The 23,237-nt window shown below is 55.8% G+C and overlaps 2 protein-coding genes across 11 annotated transcripts in view; one reads left to right on the top strand and one right to left on the bottom strand.

Annotated features, from left to right (window-relative positions):
- The window catches only part of PTK2B (protein tyrosine kinase 2 beta), a 22,720-nt gene extending 5,623 nt beyond the window's left edge, over window positions 1-17,097 (top strand). For 3 of the 9 annotated variants that reach the window (XM_072333459.1, XM_072333455.1, XM_072333460.1), the window contains exons 2-31: window positions 4,141-4,388; window positions 5,609-5,787; window positions 5,871-5,958; window positions 6,099-6,178; window positions 6,331-6,393; window positions 6,537-6,591; window positions 6,747-6,887; window positions 7,077-7,151; window positions 7,225-7,326; window positions 7,688-7,805; window positions 8,249-8,288; window positions 8,366-8,412; window positions 8,523-8,576; window positions 9,385-9,482; window positions 9,570-9,654; window positions 9,879-9,979; window positions 10,066-10,181; window positions 10,315-10,415; window positions 10,494-10,583; window positions 11,210-11,414; window positions 11,518-11,626; window positions 11,712-11,777; window positions 12,393-12,518; window positions 13,043-13,189; window positions 14,015-14,050; window positions 14,424-14,451; window positions 14,727-14,773; window positions 15,005-15,148; window positions 15,905-15,985; window positions 16,074-17,097. In XM_072333459.1, the coding sequence (XP_072189560.1) occupies window positions 4,176-4,388; window positions 5,609-5,787; window positions 5,871-5,958; window positions 6,099-6,178; window positions 6,331-6,393; window positions 6,537-6,591; window positions 6,747-6,887; window positions 7,077-7,151; window positions 7,225-7,326; window positions 7,688-7,805; window positions 8,249-8,288; window positions 8,366-8,412; window positions 8,523-8,576; window positions 9,385-9,482; window positions 9,570-9,654; window positions 9,879-9,979; window positions 10,066-10,181; window positions 10,315-10,415; window positions 10,494-10,583; window positions 11,210-11,414; window positions 11,518-11,626; window positions 11,712-11,777; window positions 12,393-12,518; window positions 13,043-13,189; window positions 14,015-14,050; window positions 14,424-14,451; window positions 14,727-14,773; window positions 15,005-15,148; window positions 15,905-15,985; window positions 16,074-16,289 (3,051 nt within the window). In that variant the 5' untranslated portion in view covers window positions 4,141-4,175 and the 3' untranslated portion in view covers window positions 16,290-17,097. Of the gene's footprint in view, window positions 1-1,731; window positions 1,777-4,140; window positions 4,389-5,608; window positions 5,788-5,870; window positions 5,959-6,098; window positions 6,179-6,330; window positions 6,394-6,536; window positions 6,592-6,746; window positions 6,888-7,076; window positions 7,152-7,224; window positions 7,327-7,687; window positions 7,806-8,248; window positions 8,289-8,365; window positions 8,413-8,522; window positions 8,577-9,384; window positions 9,483-9,569; window positions 9,655-9,878; window positions 9,980-10,065; window positions 10,182-10,314; window positions 10,416-10,493; window positions 10,584-11,209; window positions 11,415-11,517; window positions 11,627-11,711; window positions 11,778-12,392; window positions 12,519-13,042; window positions 13,190-14,014; window positions 14,051-14,423; window positions 14,452-14,717; window positions 14,774-15,004; window positions 15,149-15,904; window positions 15,986-16,073 lie in introns of those variants that run through there. The other 6 variants (XM_072333462.1, XM_072333454.1, XM_072333457.1 and 3 more) reach the window with 3 other exon arrangements.
- CHRNA2 (cholinergic receptor nicotinic alpha 2 subunit) lies at window positions 17,016-23,237 on the bottom strand. Of its 2 annotated transcripts, XM_072333465.1 has the most exons (7): window positions 23,055-23,237; window positions 21,766-21,920; window positions 21,054-21,098; window positions 20,822-20,931; window positions 19,368-20,460; window positions 18,700-18,840; window positions 17,016-17,132 (listed from the first exon to the last, which is right to left on the bottom strand). In XM_072333465.1, the coding sequence occupies exons 1-6, from the start codon at window positions 23,116-23,118 to the stop codon at window positions 18,715-18,717; spliced, it is 1,593 nt and encodes a 530-aa protein (XP_072189566.1). In that variant the 5' UTR covers window positions 23,119-23,237; the 3' UTR covers window positions 17,016-17,132; window positions 18,700-18,714. The 2 variants fall into 2 exon arrangements, with proteins under 2 accessions (XP_072189566.1, XP_072189564.1); XM_072333463.1 differs by lacking the exon at window positions 17,016-17,132 and having other exon boundaries at window positions 18,589-18,840.

Genomic DNA, 23,237 nt, shown 5'->3' with positions numbered 1-23,237 from the left:
AAACACACGTAGCAGCTTTTTCCCACTTGGCAGATGGGATTGCATCTCTGAAAATGGGGGCATGTCTCTGAAAATGGGGCGCATCTCTGGAAATAATAGGGGTGCGTGTCTGGAAATAGGAGTGCCTCTTAAAATAGGGGTGGTTCTCTGAAAATGAGGGTGCATCTCTGAAAACAGGAGTGCATCTCTGAAAATGGGGATGGATCTCTGAATGTGGGAGACATCTCTGAAAATCAGGGTGTCTCTGAAAATGGGGGCACATTTCTGAAATCGGGGTATGTGTCTGGCTGGAAATGGGAGTGATTGTCTGAAAATGGGAATACACCTCTGAAAATAGGAGTATATCTCTGAAAATGAGGTGCATCTCTGAAAATTCACTTCTGAAAATGGGGTACGTGTCTGAAAATGGGGGGTTCATCTCTGAAAATAGGAGCGTGTCTCTGAAAATAGGGGTGCATCTCTGAAAATGGGGGTTCATTTCTGAACATGAAGTACCTGTCTGAAAATGGGGGTGTATCTCTGAAAATGAGGGCGCAACTCTGAAAATAGGAGTGCATGCTGGTGGGATGCTTAATCTCTCCTTAGGAGACGCAACAAAGGGAGTTGTAATAAGCAAAGCATCAGATGGGTGGAAATGTATTAGGAGCTCTCCTTGATGTTGAGGATGTCCAGTGGATGCTTGTTGGAGCTGGCTGAGTTTTTAGTGTTTTGGGCCAGCATTTTGGGGGTCTGCAAAGTGCTTTTGAGATCTGCAAATGGTTTTGGGGTTCGCAAGCAGAGAGGGCAGCCCTCCAACCCCCCTGGGGCAGCCTGTCCCACTGTTGCAGCATGTGTCACTTCCTTTGCTTTGCGAAACACATTCTTCCTCTGATGGGGCTGTCACGTGGGGCCCAAACCCAGCACCCCAAACCCATCCAGTGGGCACCCAGCACCAACACTGCCTGTTGTAGTTGCTGTCAGGGCTCTCTTTCTCCCTGTTGCCCTATTACAGGAATGGGATGGACTCAGACCCCCAGATTTGGGGGTTGGATGCATGAGGAGGGGTGGTTAGGTGATAACATCCTGGTCCCTGCTGGGGACAGGGCTGAAGTGATGGATGGGAGCTGGGCAGATATGGGGAGCAGGCATCTGCGATAAGGCAGGCGTGCCCTGGAGTGTTCCTTGGTGTCCACATTCCTCTGCCCCAGGGCTGGCAGAAAGCAGGAGAAACTGAGGCACGCAGCCTGTGCTGTGGGTCTGCATAGGGTGGTGCAGCCCCTGTTATAGGGTGCAGCCTCCAGGTGTGGGTGCTGCAGTGCAGTGCTATAGGTGCCACTGCCTCAACCCCTGCAGGAGCCTCTCTGCTCCCCCGGAACCATAACAATCCACCATGAGTCACTGAAATACCTGCAGCCATGGGGCAGGGCCGGGGCGAGGCGGGCGGCTGTAGGGTCCCCATGTCTGTCCCACGCCATGGCATGGAAACGAGACCCTGCTGAAAGGACGAGGTAAATAGTGGGGGAGGTCCTAGTTATCCCTGTGCTTGGGGAGGAGGGGGGCTTGCAGCCCCAAAGCTGGCACTTAGGGGGGTGGAAATGCAGTGGGTTGGGGGCAACACGGTAGGTTTGGGGCAATGTGTGTGGGGGGGTTGAGTGAGCCGTGCCTCAGTTTCCCCACCTACACCGTGGGCACATGCGTGAGCCGCCTGTTGGGTGCTATGCAAATGCCTCTGCACACAGCAGGAAGCAGCAGCAGCTCCGTCAGCTCGGGGTGGGGACAAGGGACGGCCACCTCTCTGTAAGTGCCTCTCGCCCCCTCCTAAACCTACACCTGGGTGCCCCCATAGGGAGCAATGGGGAACAGAGCTTCACCTTTCGCACCGGTGTTGGGGGTGGGCGGCGAGCTGAGAACGGGCAAACTCGTCACACCAAGCTGGTGTCCGTGGGGGGTGGGGGGTCCAACCCATCCCCCCCAATGCGTGAGGATGGGTCACTCCATGATGTGACTGAGATTTGGGGTAGGGTTGGAGGGAACAGGGCCGAGCATGAAACTATTTTGTGTCTCAGGAGTGCGTGGGAGCACCCAGAGGGACTTCCTGGTATAGGGGCAGAGCACAGCGGGGACGTCAGGGGTGTCCCAGCCATGAGGGGATGGGAAGGGGCTATGGGGGGCACAGGGCTTGGTGATGGGAGAGTTGTGTGGTCACCTCTGTCCCCTTATGCCGGGTTGGCTCCAAATGCTGCACCAGGGCCAGAGCTGTGCTGCTGTCGGCTGTGTCACTGTGCTGATATGAGGTGGGGGCAGGGGGTGTGGGAATGTGGTTGGGGCCCCTTTTCCACCCAAAAGGCTGTGCATGGTCAGGTCCTCGTTGGGGCTGTGCCTCAGGGGGTGGCCAGGGGAAGGGGCCATTGGCTCAGCCCCATATGAAGGAATGCATTGGGTGAGGATGGTGATGCTGCGTGATCAAATAGGGTGAGGGGAGAAGCCAAGGTTGGGAGGAGAGGCATTGCTTCTGTGTGCTGAGCTGTTGTGGCAAACCCCAAAAGGAAAGCTGAGGGCTGGGCTGAGGGTGGCTAATTCTGCTTAACGTGATGGCTGTTTTCAGCACGGTGGGCAGGAAACCACCAGCTAGCACCTCAAGACCCTCCTCATGCAATGAGAAATAACCTGGTGTGAATGCGTGTGTGAGAGCTTGTTGTACTGTGGCACCACCAGAGCAAAGCCAGACCCTGGGAAATGCTGCCTGTGCCCTGCTTGCATCCCCTTGGGGCTCTATGGGATGGTTGTCACCCTGTCCAGAGGGTGTCACAACCCCACAGTGCCATGGGGAGAGCACAGACCCTGCAGGTCCCCATGTCACCCATCTGCCTTCAGGTCCCGTTGTCACCTACCTGTGTTCCTCCAGGTCCCCATGTCACCCACTTGCTTGCAGGTCCCCACGTCACCCGTCTTGCTTCTGGGTCGCCATGTCATCCACCTGCCTCCATGTCCCCATAGGACCTGCTGCAGGGCAGACCCCAAGCACCATCCCTGTCCTCTCTATGCCTTCCCAGCTCTTCTCACCCCCTCCACACACCAAGGACTCCCTCCCTGAGGCCATTCCCTGCAGCAGACCTGGGGCGACCCGTGGGCCACCTGTACTCCTGTTTGCAAACAGCTCTGGTTCTGTTTAATGAGTAACTGGAGGGTTGAGCTCAGAGAGGGAGAGGCCCCCCAGGCTGAGCTTCCATGTTGGCTGCTTCACAGCTGAGAAGTGCTTCTTGGCTGCTGATATGTGCACTGAGTGTGCCCGGCCTCAGCCCAGCTGCATGCAAAGGGATGGGGCAAGCCGTGCCTTTACCATCCCTTGTGCCCAGCTCACAGCCCAGAAATCCCTACAAAATAAAGGAGGAAAACAGAGGTGTGCTTGGGATCTGTCAGATTCAACGCGGCCTAAATGTGGTTTCCAGTTGTTCTCAGCAAAATGAAAAGCCAAACCACTTCTGTTCCGGCCCAAGGGACGTTTCTGAGCAGGCTTCTACGTCGTGTGCCCTCTAAAAATAAAAGAGCAGATCAATATAAATAACTATCGCCCTTCCGGGCGCGGATGAGTCCGAGCTGCTTGTCCTGTTTTGCTCTGATCTCTGCATAAAGCCCTCTGCTAAATGCAGCTCCACCGAGGGGGTCACGCTGCACTGTCCCCCACACTGCACTGTCCCACACTGCAGAGCACGTATAGGAATGCCTTGGATTTTAGGGGTAAGTGAAGGGCTGGCTGTGGGATGCTGGAGCAGGAGGGATTCATTATTCCAGTTAATAGAGATGGGGACACATGGGCACACTGCTCCGGAGGTGATGGGGATTAAAAGGTGTTGTTTGTGAGGGGATGGTGTCGCAGAGGTGTTGCTCTGGAGGTGATGGGGACATGTGGGTACATTGCTTTGGGGGTTCTGGGGACATAGGGACGTAGCTCCAGATGTGATGGGGACAAAGAGCTGTTGCTCCAAAGGTAGAGAGACAGAGATGTCACTCTGGAAGTGACATGGACACAGAGGTGTTGCTCCAGAGGTTGCACTCCTTTGTCTCCATCATCTCCTCCATCCTACCCCTCCTTCCCCTCCTCTACCTCCCCTCCCTCCCTATGTGTCCCCACCTGGTGATGCAGCTCTTGTCTCCCCGCAGGGAAGGGATGCTCAGCCCCTAGCACCCCCCCAGCCATGAGCATGTCAGCCCTCTCTGAGCCCTTGGGTCGCCCACGGAGCAGCTCCTTCCGCAGCCTGTCTGGGACTCTGGAGGCCAACCTGGGCATGGGGACCTTGGAGGCGGATAGGGAGGAGATGCGCATCCTCAAGGTGTGCTTCTACAGCAACAGCTTCAACATGGGCAAGAACTTCAAGCTGGTCAAGTGCCCCGTGACGACGGAGATCCGGGTATGTAGGCATGGGGTATGTGGAGATGGGGGGGTGTGGGGGGGATCTTTTTGTCTATCTGGTGGCAGAGGGAGCACCCGTAGTCCCATGGCTCCAAAACCTGGAGGGCAAGGAGATGATCTTGACACAACCAGCAGCCTTGTAGGCCCTTTCTGGCCAGCAAAGAGCAGTTCCCGTGCCATGGAGTAGAAATAGAATCAATGAGCTTGGAAGACCATTAGGATCAACAAGTCCAACTGTCAACCCATCACCACCATGCCTACTCATAGAATCAAGGGGTGGGTTTGGAAAAGACCTTCAAAATCACCAGGTCCAACTGTTGGCCTACTCCCATCATGGCCACACCACATCCCTAAACAGAATCATAGAATGACTGAGGCTGGAAAAGACCTTTAAGATCATCAAGTCCAACTGCTGACCTATCCCCACCATACCCTCTAAACCATGTCCCTGAATAGGATCATAGAATGACTAAGGCTGGAAAAGACCTCCAAGATCATCAAGTCCAACTGTAGCCCCACCACCACCACACCCACTAAACCACGTCCTGGGATGGTTGGAGGGTTGGGTTGGTGTCATAGCTCACTGGGAGGCTTGGATCCCAAAGACCTGGTGGAGAAAGGGTTGGAGATGTCTCAGCATCTCCCCGCAGACGTGGTGTGGTGTCTCCATGTCAAGGGTCACATCCATGGGGAGATGCTGAGACCTCCCCAGCCCCTTCTCCAGGGTTGGACTCCACCACCTCCGTAGGCAGCCTATCCTGGTGCATCACCCCACACCCTCCTGGGGATGCTCAGTGCTCCGCCATGCTGCAGTTGATGCTATGCATCTGGGGGTAGCTCTGCTGAGGTGCAAGGGTGGAAATAACCTGGTCAGGCTTTTACCCCTCACTACAACACACCAGAGAGCTCAGGCGAGACACGTGCAGGCTGCGGGTTGGTGCAGAGGGGGCTGAAGGCATCTCAGGTGGAGACTGCAGAGGCTGTGGTCTTGCGAAGGGACTGTGGGTTTGTACCATTTCCTCCTCATTTTTGACATCTGTTGGCTCATGCAGAATGTGAAGGCTTGGGATCGTGTCCCTTTCACAGCTGCAGTTTGTACTTGAGAGGGTGTGCATGGGAGGACACGGTGCTTTGTAAGGGCGAACCCACAGCAACCAAGGGGACAGCCCTCAGCATCTGCAGGGCTTTGAGCCCCACTCCCCTCATCCCTGTCCCCAGGAGGTGATCAGATCCATCCTGGTGAGCGGCCGCATCGGACCCGACATCCAGCTGGCTGAGTGCTACGGGCTGCGCCTGAAGCACGTCAAGTCAGATGAGATCCACTGGCTGCACCCCGAGCTGACGGTGGGTGAGGTGCAGGAGAAGTACGAGTGCCTGCACCTGGAGGCCGAGTGGAGGTAGGGGACAGAGACCTGTGCACAGGGTGGGGGGTTCCTTTATGTGCCCCCCACAGCCCAACGGGACTGTGCTGTGCCCCCAGGTACGACCTGCAGATCCGCTATCTGCCTGAGGACTACATGGAGCGCTTCTTAGAGGACAGGACCACACTGCTCTACTTCTACCAGCAGGTTCTCCACAGCCCCTTACCCACTCTCAGCATTGCTGGGCTTCACCCCAGCCCATTGTACCCCAAGGAGGGATCCCAAAGTGCATGCACCCCTGTGAGCATCCTCACCCCCAGTCCCTGAGCTCTGTTTCTCCCCATTAGCTCCGCAGCGAGTACATGCAGAACTATGCCAGCAAGGTGAGCGAGGGCATGGCCCTGCAGCTGGGCTGCCTCGAGCTCAGGTACGTGCTGCTGGGTGCTTGGGGAGCGGGAGCAGGAGGGGGCTTCCAGCACCCAGCTTGGGGGGCAGAGCCCTGGGGTGGGGGAAGCACACGGAGCAGAGGGATGCACGAGGATGCACAAACAGCTGTCTGACATTGCTCCCTTCCTGCAGGAGGTTTTACAAGGACATGCCCCAAAATGCACTGGATAAGAAATCTAACTTTGAGTTCCTGGAGTGAGTAGTCACAGCTTGTCCTTTAGCCCCTGTGCTGGGAGCAGCCCTGCTGCACTGTGTATCCCTTGCTTTGTTGCTGCAACCCCTAGTGTGTTATCAGGCTACACGTGGCCCTTGACATGTGCATGGTCTCTGCTCTGCAGGAAGGAGGTGGGCTTGGACCTGTTCTTCCCCAGCCAGATGCAGGAGAATCTGAAGGTGAGGGTTGTGCATGCGGGGACTGCCTGTGGGCAGCTCTGGGTGCATGTTGGTTGTGCATGCAGATGCACGTGCATATCTGCAGCCGAGTGCATGCCTGCCTGTGTGCCTGCATGCATCCCATGGCACACACCACATCCTTGCTCTGCCCGCAGCCCAAGCAGTTCCGCAAGATGATCCAGCAGACGTTCCAGCAGTACGCGCTGCTGCGGGAGGAGGAATGCATCCTCAAGTTCCTGCATACACTCTCCACCTTTGCCAACATCGACCAGGAGAGCTATCGCTGCGAGCTCATTGTGAGCGCACGGAGAGGGGGGCAATGGGGGATTTTTGGGCCTGGGGGCACCACGGGGGCCTAATGCAGCACCCATACAGTGACAGTGGGTGCGTGCTGCCTCTCCAAGGCATCACATTGAGTAGGGGAGAGATGGACATGGGGAAACCATCCCCCAAAAATGTGCATCTTCCCTCTGTCTCACGCACAGCAAGGGTGGAACATCACGGTGGACCTGGTCATTGGGCCCAAGGGTATCCGGCAGATGACAAGCAAGGAGGCCAAGGTAGGGGGGCACAGGGGGGGGTGAGGATACCCCCAGGGCAAATGCTGGGGTCTGACAGTACTTTTGCCTGCAGCCCACCTGCCTGGCTGAGTTCAAGCACATCAAATCCATCAAGTGCTCCAGCGTGGAAGAGGGTCGGGCTGTGCTGCAGCTGGGACTCAGTGGCACCCCCCAGGTGAGGCAGCCCTGGCACTGGAGGGGACATTAGCAGGTTTTGTAGGTGGGATGAGGATGGCTGTGGGATGGTGTCTTGTCCCTGCAACGGTCAGCTCCATTCCCACTGGGGGCTAGGTTAGGGTTAGTTAGGGTTAGGGTTAGGCTTAGGGTTAGCACTCCTTCCTAGAGCCATGGCCATAGTGGTGCTTTGGCCCCAACCAAAGTGCCTGGGGTGGCCCTGCTGGGGGATGGGGTTGAGGATGGGATGCTGGATGGGATGGTGCTGTGTGATGTGGGGAGGTGGTACCCAAATCATCCCCCGTGCTCCAGTTTTTGGAGGCCATGAACAGCCTCTCACTCATCCCTATTGCCTACTCCAGTCCCTGGCCATCAAGACATCATCTCTGGCTGAGGCAGAGAACATGGCTGACCTCATCGATGGCTACTGCCGGCTGCAGGGGGGCCTGGACACATCCCTCATCATCTTCCCCAGGAGAGGTGGGTCGTCTATGGGTCCTTATAGGTGCAGGCATCTCCCTGCCATGAATGTCCCCACCAAACTCCATTGGCAACCCATCCATGCCCCATTCCACGCCTTCCTCCCCCACCCCAAGGACTTATTCCAGAGTTGCAGCATCATCCACAACTTCTCAGCCATTAGCCCAACCTGAGACCCTGCACACTTGCTGCATGCGTGCTTGCACCTGGTTCGACTCTAGCCAAGGGGTGGTGGCATTTCCATAGCAAGGAGTGCTATGGAGCAGGCATTCTTGCTCTGTAGCTCCCATAGCTAATGCCTTCCCAAACAACATGGGGAGCTGCTGGGGAGCAGAGGCATGGCTGCTCCTTGTCTACACTGGATAGGGGGATACAGGGGAGTCCCTACCCCAGCTGGGGTGCCTGGCACAGCTGGGAGGTGACTGCCTGCTGTCTTCCCACAGAGAAGGAAAAGAGGAGCAGCCTTCCACAGATCCCTGTCCCGTGAGTATTGCAGGGGATGACGGGATCCCTGCCCTGCCCCACTGTGCCCACTGACCCCAACCTCCCCCTGCCCGCAGGCACCTGGAGGAGAGGCACTCTGCTGTGTCCGACAGCCTCAGTGTGGGTGAGTTGGGGATCCCCTTCTTCTCCACTGACTGTGGGTGGGGAGCTCTGGGATGGGCACTTTGCCTTTCTCTGATTGCATCTCTGCCTGCTGCCTTTGTCTTGCCCCAGAGTCTGAGATTTATGCTGAAATCCCCGATGAGTCCTCACGCCCGAGATCCGGAGGTGGGTGTCACCCCTTGGGTGCCCTCCTGCCCATCTCCCTCCAGCTACCATCTCCCTGTTCTCCCCTTCTTCCTGCCTCTCCCAGTTTCCCACCACATCCCCAGCAGTGCCTAAAGTTGGTTGGTCCCATTCTGCCCAACTTATCCATCATCGCATCTCCCTGCAACCATCGTCCAATCTCCTCCCTACATCCAACTCCTCCTTGCTCCCATCATCCTTATTTCTTCTTCCTCCTGCCCATCAATGTTTCTCACCCCATCCTCACCAATGCCTAAATTTGAAGGCTAGGTTTTGCCCAATTTGCCCATCTTGCCCATCATCTTCTCTCCCTACACCCACTATCCCATCTCCCTGTGCCCACCCCCACCATTTCCCTGTTTTCTCCTTCCTCCTGCCCACCCCCATTTCCTACCCCATCTCCAATAGTGCCAAAATATGGGGGCTAGGTTTTGTTCACCCTGCCCATGATCTCCGGTCCCTACGTCTGTCATCTCCCTATGCCATACATCTCGTCTCCCTGTGTCCATCATCTCATCCCCCTACGCCCACCGTCTCCCTATGCCCATCATGTTTGTATTTGCCCCTTCCCCTTGCCCACCCAACTTCCCACCCCAACCCCACCAGATCTGGGGTCTAGGTTTTGCCCACTCTGCCCACCTTACCTCCTGGAAGTACACACTATGGAGAAGGACCCATGGGGCTCTGTCTTGGCCAAGGAGATGATGGAGCAGATGTGCACCCAAAACCTCCTGCTAAGCGAGCAGCTCCCCATGGCCCAGCACCCACTGTTGCAACCCTCTCCTCTCAGCTCAGCACTACGGGATCTGCCGTGAGGACGTCACACTGGGAAGGATCCTGGGGGAAGGCTTCTTTGGAGAGGTGTACGAGGGCACCTACACCAACCCGGTGGGTGTGCAGCGCTGCTTCCTCCCCACCCATCTCCTCTGTGTTGGGGGGGGAGCGGGGTTGAGCTGCCCCCATCTCTGCTTGCAGAAAGGGGAGAGAGTGAATGTGGCTGTGAAGACGTGCAAGAAGGACTGCAGCCCTGAGAACAAGGACAAGTTCCTGAGTGAGGCAGGTATGTCATTGCATTGCAGAGCAGGGTTGAATCTTCTGTGAGGAGAGGTGGGCACCATCTGTACATAAACCCATTGGAGTCCTGTTGTGAACAGCAGGAGCACCCTATCAGTTGCTGCTCTGGCTCTGGCTGCATGGCACAGAGCTTCCCCTTCACCCCTGGTGGGTTTGGGGCTGCTGGAGGTTCCCATGTGGTAGGGAACCTGAGACAGGGTCTCCCCGCAGTGCTGATGAAGAAGTTGGACCACCCCCACATTGTGAAGCTGATTGGCATTGCAGAGGAAGAGCCCACCTGGATCATCATGGAGCTCTACCCCTATGGGGAGGTGCGGGGGCTGATGCTGCTGGGGGCTGTTTCCCCCACCTTGGTGCTACCTTTCAGCCCTTGAGCCCCACACATGTCCTCTTGCAGCTGGGCCAATACCTGGAGCAGAACAAGCACTGCCTCGCCGTGCCCACTCTCGTCCTGTATGCACTGCAGATCAGCAAAGCCTTGGCATACCTGGAGGCCATCAACTGTGTGCACAGGTGGGGTGGGAGCAGCAGGGAAGCAGCAGGGGCTGGTAGCACTCCTTGCAGATTTGATTTGCAGCCGGAGGAGCTTGTTTCTCTGGGTGCAATGGTCCAACCCTCATTCCCAGTCAAAGTACTGTCCTTGCAGGGACATTGCAGTGAGGAATATCCTGGTGGCCTCCCCAGAGTGCGTGAAGCTGGGTGACTTTGGGCTCTCCAGGTACATTGAGGATGAAGAGTACTATAAAGGTAAAGCAGGGTGGGATGTGGGTTTGTGTCAGCCCATCTGCAGCCATGAGCATGGCTGCCATCTATCTGTCCCTCCAGCGTCCATCACCCGCCTCCCCATCAAGTGGATGTCCCCCGAGTCCATCAACTTCCGACGCTTCACAACAGCCAGTGATGTCTGGATGTTTGGTAGGCAGTGGGATGGAGATGGGACAGATCCTGGGCACATCTGGGGCAGCATCATGGCCTACAGGGGCATATCCTGCTCTGTTGTGGCGGTGGTAGCTCAGCCTTGGGGGAAACCTTTTGGAGCAGAGCCTTTGGGGTTCCAGCTCCTGAATTTGGGATGCTCAACCATCATTGGGAGCATCCTGCATTCAAGATGTCAACTGCCAGTGGGGGCATCCCACATCCAAGATGCTCAACCATCACTGGGGGTATCCCAAGCTTGAGGTGTTAAACCATCATTGGAAGCAACCCCCATTCAAAGTGCTCAGCCACCACTGGGGGCATCCCAAATCCAAGATGCTGAGCCATCACTGGGGGCATCCCAGATTCAAGCTGTCAGCTGCCACTGGGGACATCCCTCATTCAAAATGCTTAACCATCACTGGAGGCATCCTGCATTCAAAGATGCTCAGCCATCGCTGAGATCATACTGAATTTGAGATGCTCCGGGCTCTGGGTTAAACACTACTCCCTGAAAACATCCAGAGCCTGGATCTGTCACCAGGTCCCCAAAACCTTGGGCAAGGGGATGGTCCATAGGGTGGTAACTCTGGCATCATCTGTGATTTATCCCCTGTGCTTTGCAGCTGTGTGCATGTGGGAGATCCTGAGCTACGGCCGGCAGCCTTTCTTCTGGCTGGAGAACAAGGATGTGATCGGGGTGCTTGAGAGGGGTGACCGCCTGCCCAAACCTGACCTCTGCCCACCCATCCTCTACACCCTGATGACGCGCTGCTGGGATTACGACCCCAGCGAGAGGCCCAAGTTCAAGGACCTGGTTTGTAGCTTGAGGTAATGGGAGAGATTTTGGGGCACCTTCCTCCTCCACCCACCCATCCCATTCATCTCATGCGTCAGGGCATGGCACTGAGGTCCCCACCTTCTCCCTCTGCAGCGACATTTACCTGATGGAGAAGGAGCTGGCCAAGGAGCAAGAGCGGAACAACCGCCATCGGCCTCCCAAAATCATGGAGCCACCAACCCTGCAGGAGCCACCCCCGAAGGTGGGACATGGACAGGATGCTGAAGGGCGAAATGGGGTGTCTCCTTGCTTGCACCCTCCTCACCTTTCTTCCTCTGCTCCCACAGCCCAGCAGACCGAGGTACAAACCTCCACCCCAGAGCAACCTCCTGGCACCTAAGCTGCAGTTCCAGGTAAGGCTGTGTGCCCTGAGCAACCCATGGGAGACACTAGGGCTTGGCCCCAGGAAGCTGAACCCGGAGCTCCAGCCCTCGGAGCTGGTGACTTTTGGGACTCGGAGCCACCAAGTGCCATCAGGACAGTGCGCTGCTTCGGGCTCATCCTTGTCTCTGCCTCAGAGCTCTGAGAGTGCCTTATGTCCCAGGGCAGGGCAGTTGCAAAGCTCCCTCATCCCGCTGGCAATGCTCTTCCCATCCTATTAGCAGTGCTCCTCCATCCTGCTGGCAGTGCCCTCACAGTCCCATGTGCATGCACAGCTGCAAGGAGAGGGGGTCTGCTGTGCTCCAGTGCTGCCTGCAGCTGAGTTTGGCAGGAGTGCAGGAGTGCAGATCACCACGAGTTCACACCATTCCTTGGAGTATCCCTGCACTCTTGGATGCTTTTTGGAGCCAGACAAGGGTTTGGGTAGGAGCATAGTTTTGGGAGCAAGCCTCGTGGCAAACAGGGTCCTATGCTGCTCCTCTGTGACGTTCTGCTGTGAAAGCTGCTGTCCCACACTCTATGCTCTGTCCATGTGTCTGTCTGTCCTTCTGCTCCCATGGCTGTGTCCTGTGCCCGCCTTGCCACAGGTGCCCGAGGGTCTGTGTGCCAGCTCACCCACCCTCACCAGCCCTGCTGAGTACCAGTCTCCAGCCAGCTCCCTGCACACCCCTCCGCTCCACCGCCACCAGGTCTTCAAGCGCCACAGCATGAGGGTAAGAGAAGGAGCCGAGGACGTCATGAGGACCACGCCAAGGAAGGGGCTTGGTGGGGGGATGCTCTGTGCTTGGCACTGCTGCCTGTGCTGCTTCCAGCTGTGTGCTCGATCCTGCACTGCACTGCTTGAGGCTGGAGGGGCTGCCATGATGTTTGCATGCATGGACACCAAAATGGAGGTGTGGCGGTGGAGGAGATGCTGGCATGGAGTACCCAAAATCGAGCTGGGGTGCTCTGGGGATGGGTGGCTGCAGCGTTACCGCCTGGTGTTTGGCTCCTGAGCACCACTGCATGGCCCCAAAATCGGGGGCAGGTGTTGCCCTGCACCTGGCAATGCTCTGCTGGTTGGTTGGGCACAATCCCAGCACCATGAGCACCCGCACTGTGGGCGCATCCAGTGCTGAGCTGCATGCCCACAGGCCTGGTGCATGGCTTTGCATGTGCAGAGCTGTACCAAAACCACATGGGGAGGCTCCTGGTGCTGAGCCCCCCCCTCCCCATCCCTGCCTGCTCCATGCATCAGGAGGAAGACTTCCTGCGTCCCAGCAGCAGGGAGGAGGCACAGAAGCTGTGGGAGATGGAGAGGCTGAAGATGCGACAGGTGCTGGATAAGCAGCAGAAGCAGATGGTGGAGGACTACCAGTGGCTGCGGCAGGAGGAGAAATCCCTGGTGGGTGACATCAGGCTGGGGACAGACTTTGGGCTGGATGCTCCCAGCTCTCACATTGTAACCAAGCACCAAGCTGCAGCTTCATGCAGTGTAACCACAATTGCAGCACGCTGCAGATCTCACAGCAGGCTCGCAGCTCCAGCTGCTTGCGCACAGCTGGAGATGTCAGGGCAGCCCCCATCACCAACCCACTCACACCTCTCTGTGTTCTGCACCTCGCTGAGCTGCGATGGGGAACGAACACTTTGACAACTGAGCAATATTTTAAATGTAATTGCATCTTCATGAGCTTTTATAATGCTTTCTAAAGCCGGCGTCAAGGTAGCTAATGTGTGACTAATGCACCAGCAGCAGTGAGATGGAAGATCTTTTATTAGCACGACTGACGCAGCCATGGAGCAATGCCCGGCTCTGGTGCTGCAGCAGCATTCTGGGGAGTAGCAGCACTTTGGGGGGCAGCAGCTCGGGGTCCTGGTGACCTATGGAAGGAATGAGGCCAGGGCCAGGGCCATGAGGGGCTGTTGGGTTGCAGAGATGGGCCATGCTTCTGGGGTGTATATTTGGGGTCTCCTGGAGGCAGAAAAACCATGAAGGTCTCCAGAGGTCAGAGATGGATTTTCCTGGATGATGTTGAGCAAAGTGAAGGGAGGAATGCTTCTTATTCTGTTGGGAATTGGGATGAAAGAATCAGGATTTGGGAAAGTTTTGCCATGGTGGGAGTAGAGGGGAGGGAACAGTTATCTGCAGGTCCCCATTTTTCCTTTACCTTCCCTTTTCCCTTTCCCTTTTTCCATCGCCTCTCACAAACCTTCTCCCCTTTTGCAGGACCCAACGGTGTTCATGAACAACAACACTGCTCTGGTGAGTGCTGCCAGCCCCAGGGAACCCTACTGAGTGCATTCATCTGCAGAGGGGCCCTCCTCCTGGGGGTGGGCAGGAAATTATGTACAGCTTGCGATGGTCCCTGCTGCCCTTCTTCCAGCCCTGCTCTTGGAAGCACTTAAGGATTGCAGGGGTCAAATCACTTTTGGTTGTCATGCTGGGGAATCCTTGTGCCCCCACTGCAGAAAACTTGTCCAAAACACTTAATGGGGTACAATGCTTGTGGTCCAGACCTGCCCCCTGAAACCCTCTGGAATGGGGATACCTCCACCCTGAGGCAGTGCCTCTTCCACTCTTGCTTCTCTGAACAGGATTTCCAACCTCTCATTTGCTGCTGTTTCTTCCCCTGCAGCTGCTCCCGGAGAAGGAGACGAATTACAGTGAGTGTCCCTGCTGCCTTTTGCACCAGCCCTGTTCCAGCAATCCCAGATCATCACCAGGAGTGGCTCCGCCTGCCCCAAGGGCTCTGCCTGTATTACAGGCAGGGGGATGAGCTGCAGGCATCCCTTTTTCCTTGCCCTGATGGTGGAGGGGAGGTGGCATACAGCTGTGTCAAGCTGGGGTGTCCTGAGTGGTGTGGGGCATGAGGGACATGCACACCCGTCCAGGGAGCATCCAGAGTAACTCTCCTTCCTTTCCCTTACTGATGGTGTAGCAGAGTTCACGGCACCCCCACAGAAGCCTCCAAGACTTGGGGCACAGGTAAGACCTTCTCAGACAGCCACTGTGGTCCACAATCTTCCTCCACAACCATTTACTTCTGTTTGTTTGCAAGATAGGATTTCTTGGACCAGCTAAGCAGTGTCCAAGTCATGGGTGGGACGTGGATGGATCTGGGGTGCAGAGACTGGCCAGGGCTCCCTACTGATGTAGGTTTATTCCCTCCTTGCTCCCTTGCTCTCCTGAGCCCATTGTGCTCCTGTTCTCCTCCAGTCCATCCAGCCAGCCCCTACTGCCAACCTGGACCGCACGGATGACACAGTGTACAGCAACGTCATGGACCTGGTGAGGGCTGTCCTGCAGCTGAAGAATGAGATCAGCCTCCTGCCCCCAGAGGGGTATATCCTCGTGGTGAAGGTAGGGGAAGCAAAAGGATAGTGCCAGGTCTACTGTGGGGGATCATGGAGGGAGTTGGGAATCAGTCTGCTGAGCAGCTCCCACCAAGAATCCTTTCTGGAAAGACTTAAATGTATAGGAGGGAGCATTAGCATCACACCTTGGGTCCTTGGGTCAATGGTGGGAGCAATTCTAGGATGTCTTGCTCCTCCAATGGATCGTAGGCTCAATGTCGGGAGAATTTCCAATGTGCCCAGCTCCTTCCCTGTGTCCTTGTGTCAATGGAGGAGCATTTCCAACATGTCTTGTTCCTCCAGCGTGTCCTTCTGTCAATAGCAGGAGGAATTCCTACATGCCCTGCTTCTCCATTGAGTCTTTGGGTCAGTGGTAGGAGCAATTCCAGCATGCTGTGCTCCTCCATTGGGTTCTTGGGTCAAGAGTGGGAGTGTTTCCAACATGTCTGGCTCCTCCTTTGGGTCCTTGTGTCGATGCAGAGCACTTCCAATATATCCTGCTCCTTTTTGGGGTCAGTGGGAGAGCATTTCCAACATACCCCACTCTTCTCTTCTGTTGAGTCCTTGGACCAACAGTGAGAGTATTTCCAACACGTCCTTGTGTCCGTGTGTCAATTCCAGTATGCCCTGTTCCTCCATTGTGTCCAAGGGGAGCATTTCTCCCCATTCTTCTCTCCCCACTGGGATCCTTAAATCAGCATCAGGGACTATGCACCACTGTCCTGTGCTTGGAGCCATTCTAACCCTACCACTTACCCCACAGAACGTGGGCCTGTCCCTCCGCAAGCTGATAGGCAGCGTGGATGAGATCCTCCCCATCCTGCCCGCCACTTCCCGCACCGAGGTAGGGCTGCAGCTTGTCCTGTGGGGCTGGGGATGATGGAAGGGACTTGGGGACGTCCCCACATATAACCTATGCATGTCATGGTCAGATTGAAGGGACCCAGAAGTTGCTCAACAAGGACTTGGCTGAGCTCATCAACAAGATGCGCCTGGCACAGCAGAATGCCGTCACCTCACTGAGCGAGGAGTGCAAGAAGCAGATGCTGACGGCCTCCCACACCCTGGCTGTGGATGCCAAGAACCTGCTGGACGCTGTGGACCAAGCCAAGGTCCAGGCCAACCTAGTGAAGCTGTGCTTGGAGTGAGGGAACGTGAAGGGGTAGGGAAGGTGAAGAGGAGGAGAGGAAACGCCACATTGGTTGGTGGCGATGGGAGGAGAGCGGTGTGGACGAGCTGGCTTCTGTGTGTCTCCTGTGGCCTCGCCACCCTGTCCTCCATGTCCCCCTCCTCCTGCTGCTTGTGTCTTTAGCATCATCTCGTCAGTCTTCTGAAGAAAGGAGGTGCCTGCTAACACATCCCTCCAAAGGACTGGGGGTGGTCTGGCTGTCCCCAGGGGTGGATGAAGGTCCCTTTGGCTCAGTGGCCACCAGTGGGGCTGTGTGTCCATTCAGTCCATTCAATGGGGCTGTCCAGTGGGTCCATACGTCTATCCAGTGGGTCCCCATCTCCGTCCCATGGCCCCTCCCTGGGGCAACACATCCAACTGAGGACCCACATCCTGCTGCCCTGCGCCGAGAGCTGGGGACACAGTGATCAGGGGAGCTGGCTTCCCGGGAGGGGCTCGCTGGAGGGACTGTTTGCATTTCCTTGTACATTATATAGAAGAGTTTATTTAATGATGGACGTGTGTCAGGTCAGTTCTCGCATCCAGCCTTAGCCTGGGGAGCGTGGGAGGGATGGGTCCCTGTACCCGCAGCCATCAGTGCCAAAAACCAGCCGGGAGAATGGGGCCTCTTCCAGCTGAGTTTGCTCCAACCTGCTCTATGTAAACAACAGCAGCAACAAAATCTTTGTTTGGTTTGTGCTTCAATTGGAAATCGTACGGTTCGGGCTTTTCCCCAGCATCTTCCCACAACGCTGCTCGCGCTGGCTGAGATAAACCATGCACCAAGTCCTGCTGTGCCTTTGCTTGCTGATGTCCCCCTCTCCTGGAAGAGAATGTAGGTTGGATGCCAGAACCCTGCAACAAGGATATCCCTCATTCACCTCTGGCTGTAAAACCATAGAATCATTCAGGTTGGAGAAGACCTCTCAGATCCCCAAGTCCAACCCCAACCCAACCCCCCCATGCCCACTGCTCACATCCCTCAGTGCCACATTCCCAATGCTCTGGAACAGCTCCATGGATGGTGACCCCACCACCTCCCTGGGCAGCTGTGCCACTGCATCACTGCTCTTTGGGAGAAGAAATGTTTCCTAATATCCAGCCTGGGTCTACCACCTCTGGAGCCCCACTGGCTCCCAAATCCATGCAAGGTGCCACTCTCCCTGTTCCCATCCCAGGTCTTGCTAAGCAGAACTACTTTCAGATGTTTGTGTTTTGCCTTTCAAAGAGCATCAGGAAATCATGGTGAGTTCAGGGTGGAGGCAGTTGGGAGAGGCTATAAGGGACAGAGGATGGGTTCCCCATAGAGAAGGTTGTTTAAGGTTCTTGCTGTGTGGTGCTGGGGTTCAACACAGAGCTTCTGCTCCATCCCCAGCCAGAGCTTTGCTGAAAGGGGGAATTTGCTGCTGGATGCAACCAGCATGGGATTTAGGAGAGCTGATGTGGGGAAGAGATGAGCACTCAGGTTTCTGCAGAGTTGTGTTGGGTCAGATGCGCACATAGACCCATGTGTACATCCAGCTTGCTGCCTTGCACATCCCTTATCTCAGCCTTGTGTGCATACACCAGGAGATGCATGAACAGCTGCAACACCCTTGGGATGTGCATTTTTCTCAGTGGCATCATTTATTCCAGCCCATTTCACTCCTGATTGCACAAAGTGCTTTCTGAAACCTGTCAGGTCACATCCAGCTCCTGGGTTGGTGTCCTGGAGGAAAAACCCCACAGAGTAAGCCCGGCTTCAGGGCACAGACAAGAGTATAGATCTTTGCAAGCACGGGTCCTTTAGGGTGCATGGAAGATAGAAATTAAAGCTGGGTTGCAGCAGTCATCAGAACGAAGGGGCTTGGGGTCTGCTTGCTGTCACAGGTATGGGATGGAGAGGACAATTTGTCCACGATCCCTGTGTTGATGAACCTACCAGCACACATGTGGGCTGGTGCAGCATGATCGCTTGTACTGTTGAGCTTTGCAGAGCAGAGCAGAGCCCCTGAGCTGTGCAGTGTGAGCAGGGACCCCCTGCCCCCTCCTACTGTCACACCCCAAAGCACTGTGTCCTGCCCCATGTTGTGATGGCTGTGGTCCTGAGGCAGGATGCATCCAGAAGCAGCTGTGATATCCTCTCTTGGAGTCACAACCAGACGTGTCCCTTGGGTTCCAGATGGAACCTGCAGCAGCTGGAGGAAGTGGACACCTCTTCTAGATGCCTCCATCCCACTTTTGGTTGGTGGAGTGACTGTACTGAGCTTTTCTTGAGGCCAGGATGGCCACCACCATGAGCAGGACAGCAAGGAGCAGGGCACTCCCAGCACACCTTTTGCTTCCCTCCGCACTGCTGCACATCCCACCCAAGGGTCCCCCATGGTCATGATGCTGTGAGAGGTACCCACATCACCCTCTGATCCTTAAATCATCCCTGCCAGGTAGGGTGGGAGGAAGAGCCCCACGGTTCCCAGCAAGCAGACGATGATGAACATCCAAAGGAAGATGCGGTCGATCACCATGGCCACGTACTTCCAGTCTTCCTTCACCTGCCAGGAGGAGAGTGGCTGTGAGCTGCAGGTGGAGGGTGAAGCCTCAAAGGGATAGGAGATGTCTCAAGCATAAGATGCGGGGATAGATCTCTACAGGGAGGCTGCTGGAGGCACAGCAAACCCCACCCCGGTGTTCCCAAACTATAGGCTTGGGTGCAGGTTCTGAGCTGGGTGATGGATACTGATTGAATGTAGGGCATTGCAGCTGGGAGAGGGGCTTTCAGCACCCCGCAGCCCAAGGAACGCTGAGATGACCTGGTAGGACCCATATTTCATAGAATCATAGAATCATTAAGGTTGGAAAGACCACTAAGATCACCAAGCCCAACCACCAACCCATGCCTGTGACTGCTGTGACTGCTCAGTGCAACATCCACCCTTATTTCCCAGGAGGTTATCATAGATCCCCTGAGGCCCTCAGCATGCATAGATACAACTGGATATCCCCATCACTGACTCCCATTGAGGGAGCACTGGGTTGGGGAATCCTCCTCACTCCCAGATCTCAGTTGCCCCCCACTCACCGAGAAGTCAGCATCCTCAGCTCGCAGGTGGTCCGCGATGTACTGCACACCCTCCAGGGCCCTCAGGATGCTGGGTGACAGCGTCAGTCCCTTATCAGAGCCCACCTCCTCCCCCTTGAGGGGCACCTGGGGGGCTGCGCCCCCTGATGCTTTGCCTGCTTGGCGTCCACAGCTGTAGCGGCACTGGGTGCCCTGGGATCCCCCTGAGGGCACACGGCTGGGATACGCCTTCTCCTCCTCTTCCTCTTCCTCCTCTTCCTCTTCTTCCTCCTCCTCCTCCTCCTCCTCCCATTTGTCATCCACATCGGTCTCCAGCCAGCAGCGGGACGTGCTGAGCCTTGTCCCCGGAGGGTCATATTGGCCCGTTGTCCCTTCAGCAGGGAGCAGCACCGGGGGCCGCTTCATGAAGAGCCAACGGGGGATGAAGCCGAGGAAGAAGCTACGCACCCAGTGGGGCATGGTGTGGGTGCTGGGGGTGCGGTGGTGCACGTTGAGGACGAAGACGGTGATGATGATGGAGAGCGTGACAAAGATCATGGTGAAGAGGAGATACTCGCCAATGAGTGGGATAACCAGAGAGGTGGAGGGGATGATTTCGGTGATGAGCAGCAGGAAGACGGTGAGGGACAGAAGGACGGAGATGCAGAGTGTGATCTTCTCACCGCAGTCGGAGGGCAGGTAGAAGACCAGCACGGTGAGGCAGGAGATGAGCAGGCAAGGGATGATGAGGTTGATGGTGTAGAAGAGAGGAAGGCGGCGGATGACGAAGTAGAAGGTGATGTCGGGGTAGATTTCAGTGCAGCAGTCGTACTTCTTAGAGTTGTACCTGCCAATGGCATTTATGATAGCCCACTCGCCGCTCTCCCAGTAGTCCTTGAGGTCCACGTGGTGGTCCATATTCTCCAGGTCAATCTTGGCCTTATCATATGTCCAGGAGCCAAATTTCATCTTGCAGTTCTGCTGGTCGAAGGGGAAGTAGGTGACGTCAATGCTGCACGAGCTCTTGTAGATGGCAGGTGGCACCCACTTCACTTTCCCATTGGAGAAGAGGTGGGCCTTTGTCATGTGTGTCACAGCAAACTCCCCATCGGCACTACAGGGACAGAGAAGGTGAAGGGTTCCCCCCAGTAAACAGAGGCAGGAGCTCCATCCATGTGGAATGGGATGGGTTTTGTTGGGATGGGTTGGGTTGGGTTGGGTTGGGGTGGGATGGGATGAGATCGAATGGGATACAGTGGGATGGGATAGGATGGAATGGGATGGGATAGGATGGGTTGGGATGGAATGTGGTGTGATGGGATGTAATGCCATGGGATGTGATATTATGGAATGGGATGGGATATAATGCCATGGGATGTGATACTAGAGAATGGGATGAGATACAATGGAATGGGATGAATGTGATGGAGATGAGGTAGAATGAGAGGACTGGTCCTAGGGATGCATCATCTCACTTGTTGTAGAGCACAATGTCGGGGATCCAGATCATCTCAGAGGGCACCCTGATGGAGGTGACGTTGTCAAAGTCCTCCGGGTTCCAGCGCAGCTTGTAGTCACTCCACTCCTGGAAGGAGGCAAGGAGGGCACCAGGTGATCCTGGGTCTGATGGGATTGAGCTGCCCAATACCATCCTCCTCCTTCTTTACTCTCTCCAGCCCAGGCCCCATAGAGGGCACAGACTCCTACCTGCTTCAGCCAAACGTTTGTAGTCATCATTTGGTTCTTCTCATCCTGCAGCGGGAAATGGAGAGATGAGAGAAGGACAGAGAAGGTTCATCCCATCACTGCATCAATCCCCATATCACCCTCCTGCCTAGCCTGCTCTTGCTGCCGAGCTCCCGTTCTGCCTCTGGGGTTCAGCTCCTTAAAGCAGCTGATACCAGCACAAGGTGCAGGAGAAATAGCATATTTGCTCACTAGATGGCAGCAAACAATAGTATACTGTGTCTGCAAGCTCGGAGAAGTTCCGGTCGGTAGACCAGTGTACAACGCCGCGGATAAATGGGCAGATGGATGGATGGAAGAATATATGAATAGACGAATAGGGTAGATAGATGATGGTTTTGTCTATGCTCTATGTAGCATATAGTAGATAGGCTATAGGTAGTAGAGAGTGGCTGGGTACCCTGCTCTGGGTGACCCCTCTGGGGCAAGGGGAGCGGGTGGTAGCCCTCTAGGTGTAGATGGTGGGAAGAAAAGAATGGGGATGGAGAGCTGTGCAGTTTTCCTTGATGCTCTGTTGCTTTCAGGGAAAGGGAAGGCTTGAGACAGAGGAGTGATGAGCAATGTCCCCTGCTCAGCAGAGGTTTAGTGAAGGTGGGTGGGGACAGCCAGCAGCATGAAGGCAGAAGAAATGGCTCAGAGGTTCCAGGCTGGGATCCCCATCTGGGCTCCTTACCACATCGATCAGTTGTGCTATGGACAGCCCGAATTTCACTATGACCACATCAGAGGTGTTGGGCACCGGCCGTGACCACCGGTTGTATCCAGTGAAGAGATGCTTGAAGAGACGGTCCTCAGCAAAGCCATGGGGCTGCTTCTGCTCCCGGGCAGCTGTGGAGACATGGAGCAGATGCAGAACCTCCTTGAACTACCCAAAAGGGACTGTGCACATTACAGGACACCCCAAAATAAAAGCAATTATAAATGTCACTCTCCTTCTCCCATTCCCTGCAGTGGGGGCTTTCCACTCTCTGCCTCCTTACTTCTCCATCTCAGCACTGCTTGAGCAAGAGGGCAGAAGCTGCCCCCACAAATCTCTGGATGAGGATTTGGGGTCCTCTGCTCCATCTGGGAAAGGAATATTTCTGGGCATGAAGGTGGGAAGAGAGGAAATGGCCTCTGCAGCTGTGCCCTATGCTCGCTGGGCAGCGCAAGGTCAACTTGGCAATGTTAGATTGGGAGCTGGTGAGAAAATCCTGCTCCTGAATAGCCTAGGGTCACCTCACAGCCCCTTTCCAGCAGCTCTTACTGGTGTAAACCAGTTGGGCTTTGCAATCCAGAGGCTGCAGCTGGTGGAGAGCTTGGGACCAGTGCATACTTCCCAGAGAGAGGCCATTGGGTTCAACTGGAGGACAGAGGATAGCAATTGAAGGGTGGAGGATGGAGATTGGAGGATGGAGGATGGAAGTTCAAAGATGGAGGATGGAGGGTGAAGGATGGAGGGTGGAGGATGGGAGATAGAGGATGAAAGCTCCTTGCTATGTGGAGCAATCATTGGCATTGCTCTCTGATGCCACCAGCCAGCCCACGTGCTTCTGCTGCATCGCTCAGCATCGCTCAGCATCGCTCGCATCTGTCCTTGCTTGCTGCGGAGCCCCATAAATTTCTTCTGTGGAGCATTTTACACAGCAAAGCACAGCCAAAAAGGCATTGTAGGGGTGGCTGTACCCAGCAGCAAGATGGATGTACAGCTCCACAGCTGGAGCATCCCCTGTGCCCTGTGCAAGCTCTCCCCACTGCTCAGCTTGGGGCAGACAAACCCAACAAGGGGCTTTGGTTTTCCCTTGCACACTGCTGGGGATAGAGCACTGAGCAGCAGTGGTGTATGGGGAGGAATGCTGCTGGATGAGGGAAGAGACAAGGTGCCCATCTCCAGGGAGCTCTTATACTGATGGGAGATTGGGACCCAGGGGAAGGCTGGGCAGAAGGGAAGGGTACCCCAGGGAAAGAAAGGAGAGCCCTTACCTGCCTGGAAAGTGATGAAGCACCACACAAGGAGGGGTACGATGCTGCTGTACGGCCACCCCATGCTCCCTGCAGTGTGAGCCCAGACGTGGGCACAGAGACGGACTCAGTAGGAAGAGCCATCATGGGGCAGCTCCAGCAGGATGTCCTGTGTGTCCCCACCACCAGCAAACTCCAGAGGAG

This window comes from Excalfactoria chinensis, chromosome 3 (assembly GCF_039878825.1).
Source record: "Excalfactoria chinensis isolate bCotChi1 chromosome 3, bCotChi1.hap2, whole genome shotgun sequence".
In the NCBI taxonomy this organism is placed as follows: domain Eukaryota; kingdom Metazoa; phylum Chordata; class Aves; order Galliformes; family Phasianidae; genus Excalfactoria; species Excalfactoria chinensis.
This window is presented reverse-complemented; position numbering and strand designations above follow the sequence as displayed.

Bases quoted from the DNA above. Each gene is read 5' to 3' on its own strand.
- CHRNA2 (XM_072333465.1), bottom strand. From the start codon at position 23,118: ATGGGGTGGCCGTACAGCAGCATCGTACCCCTCCTTGTGTGGTGCTTC. The intron at 21,921-23,054 runs GTAAGGGCTCTC...ATGTCTCCACAG, and splicing joins CTTCATCACTTTCCAGGCAG to CTGCCCGGGAGCAGAAGCAG. The intron at 20,461-20,821 runs GTGAGATGATGC...CTGTCCCTGTAG, and splicing joins GACATTGTGCTCTACAACAA to TGCCGATGGGGAGTTTGCTG.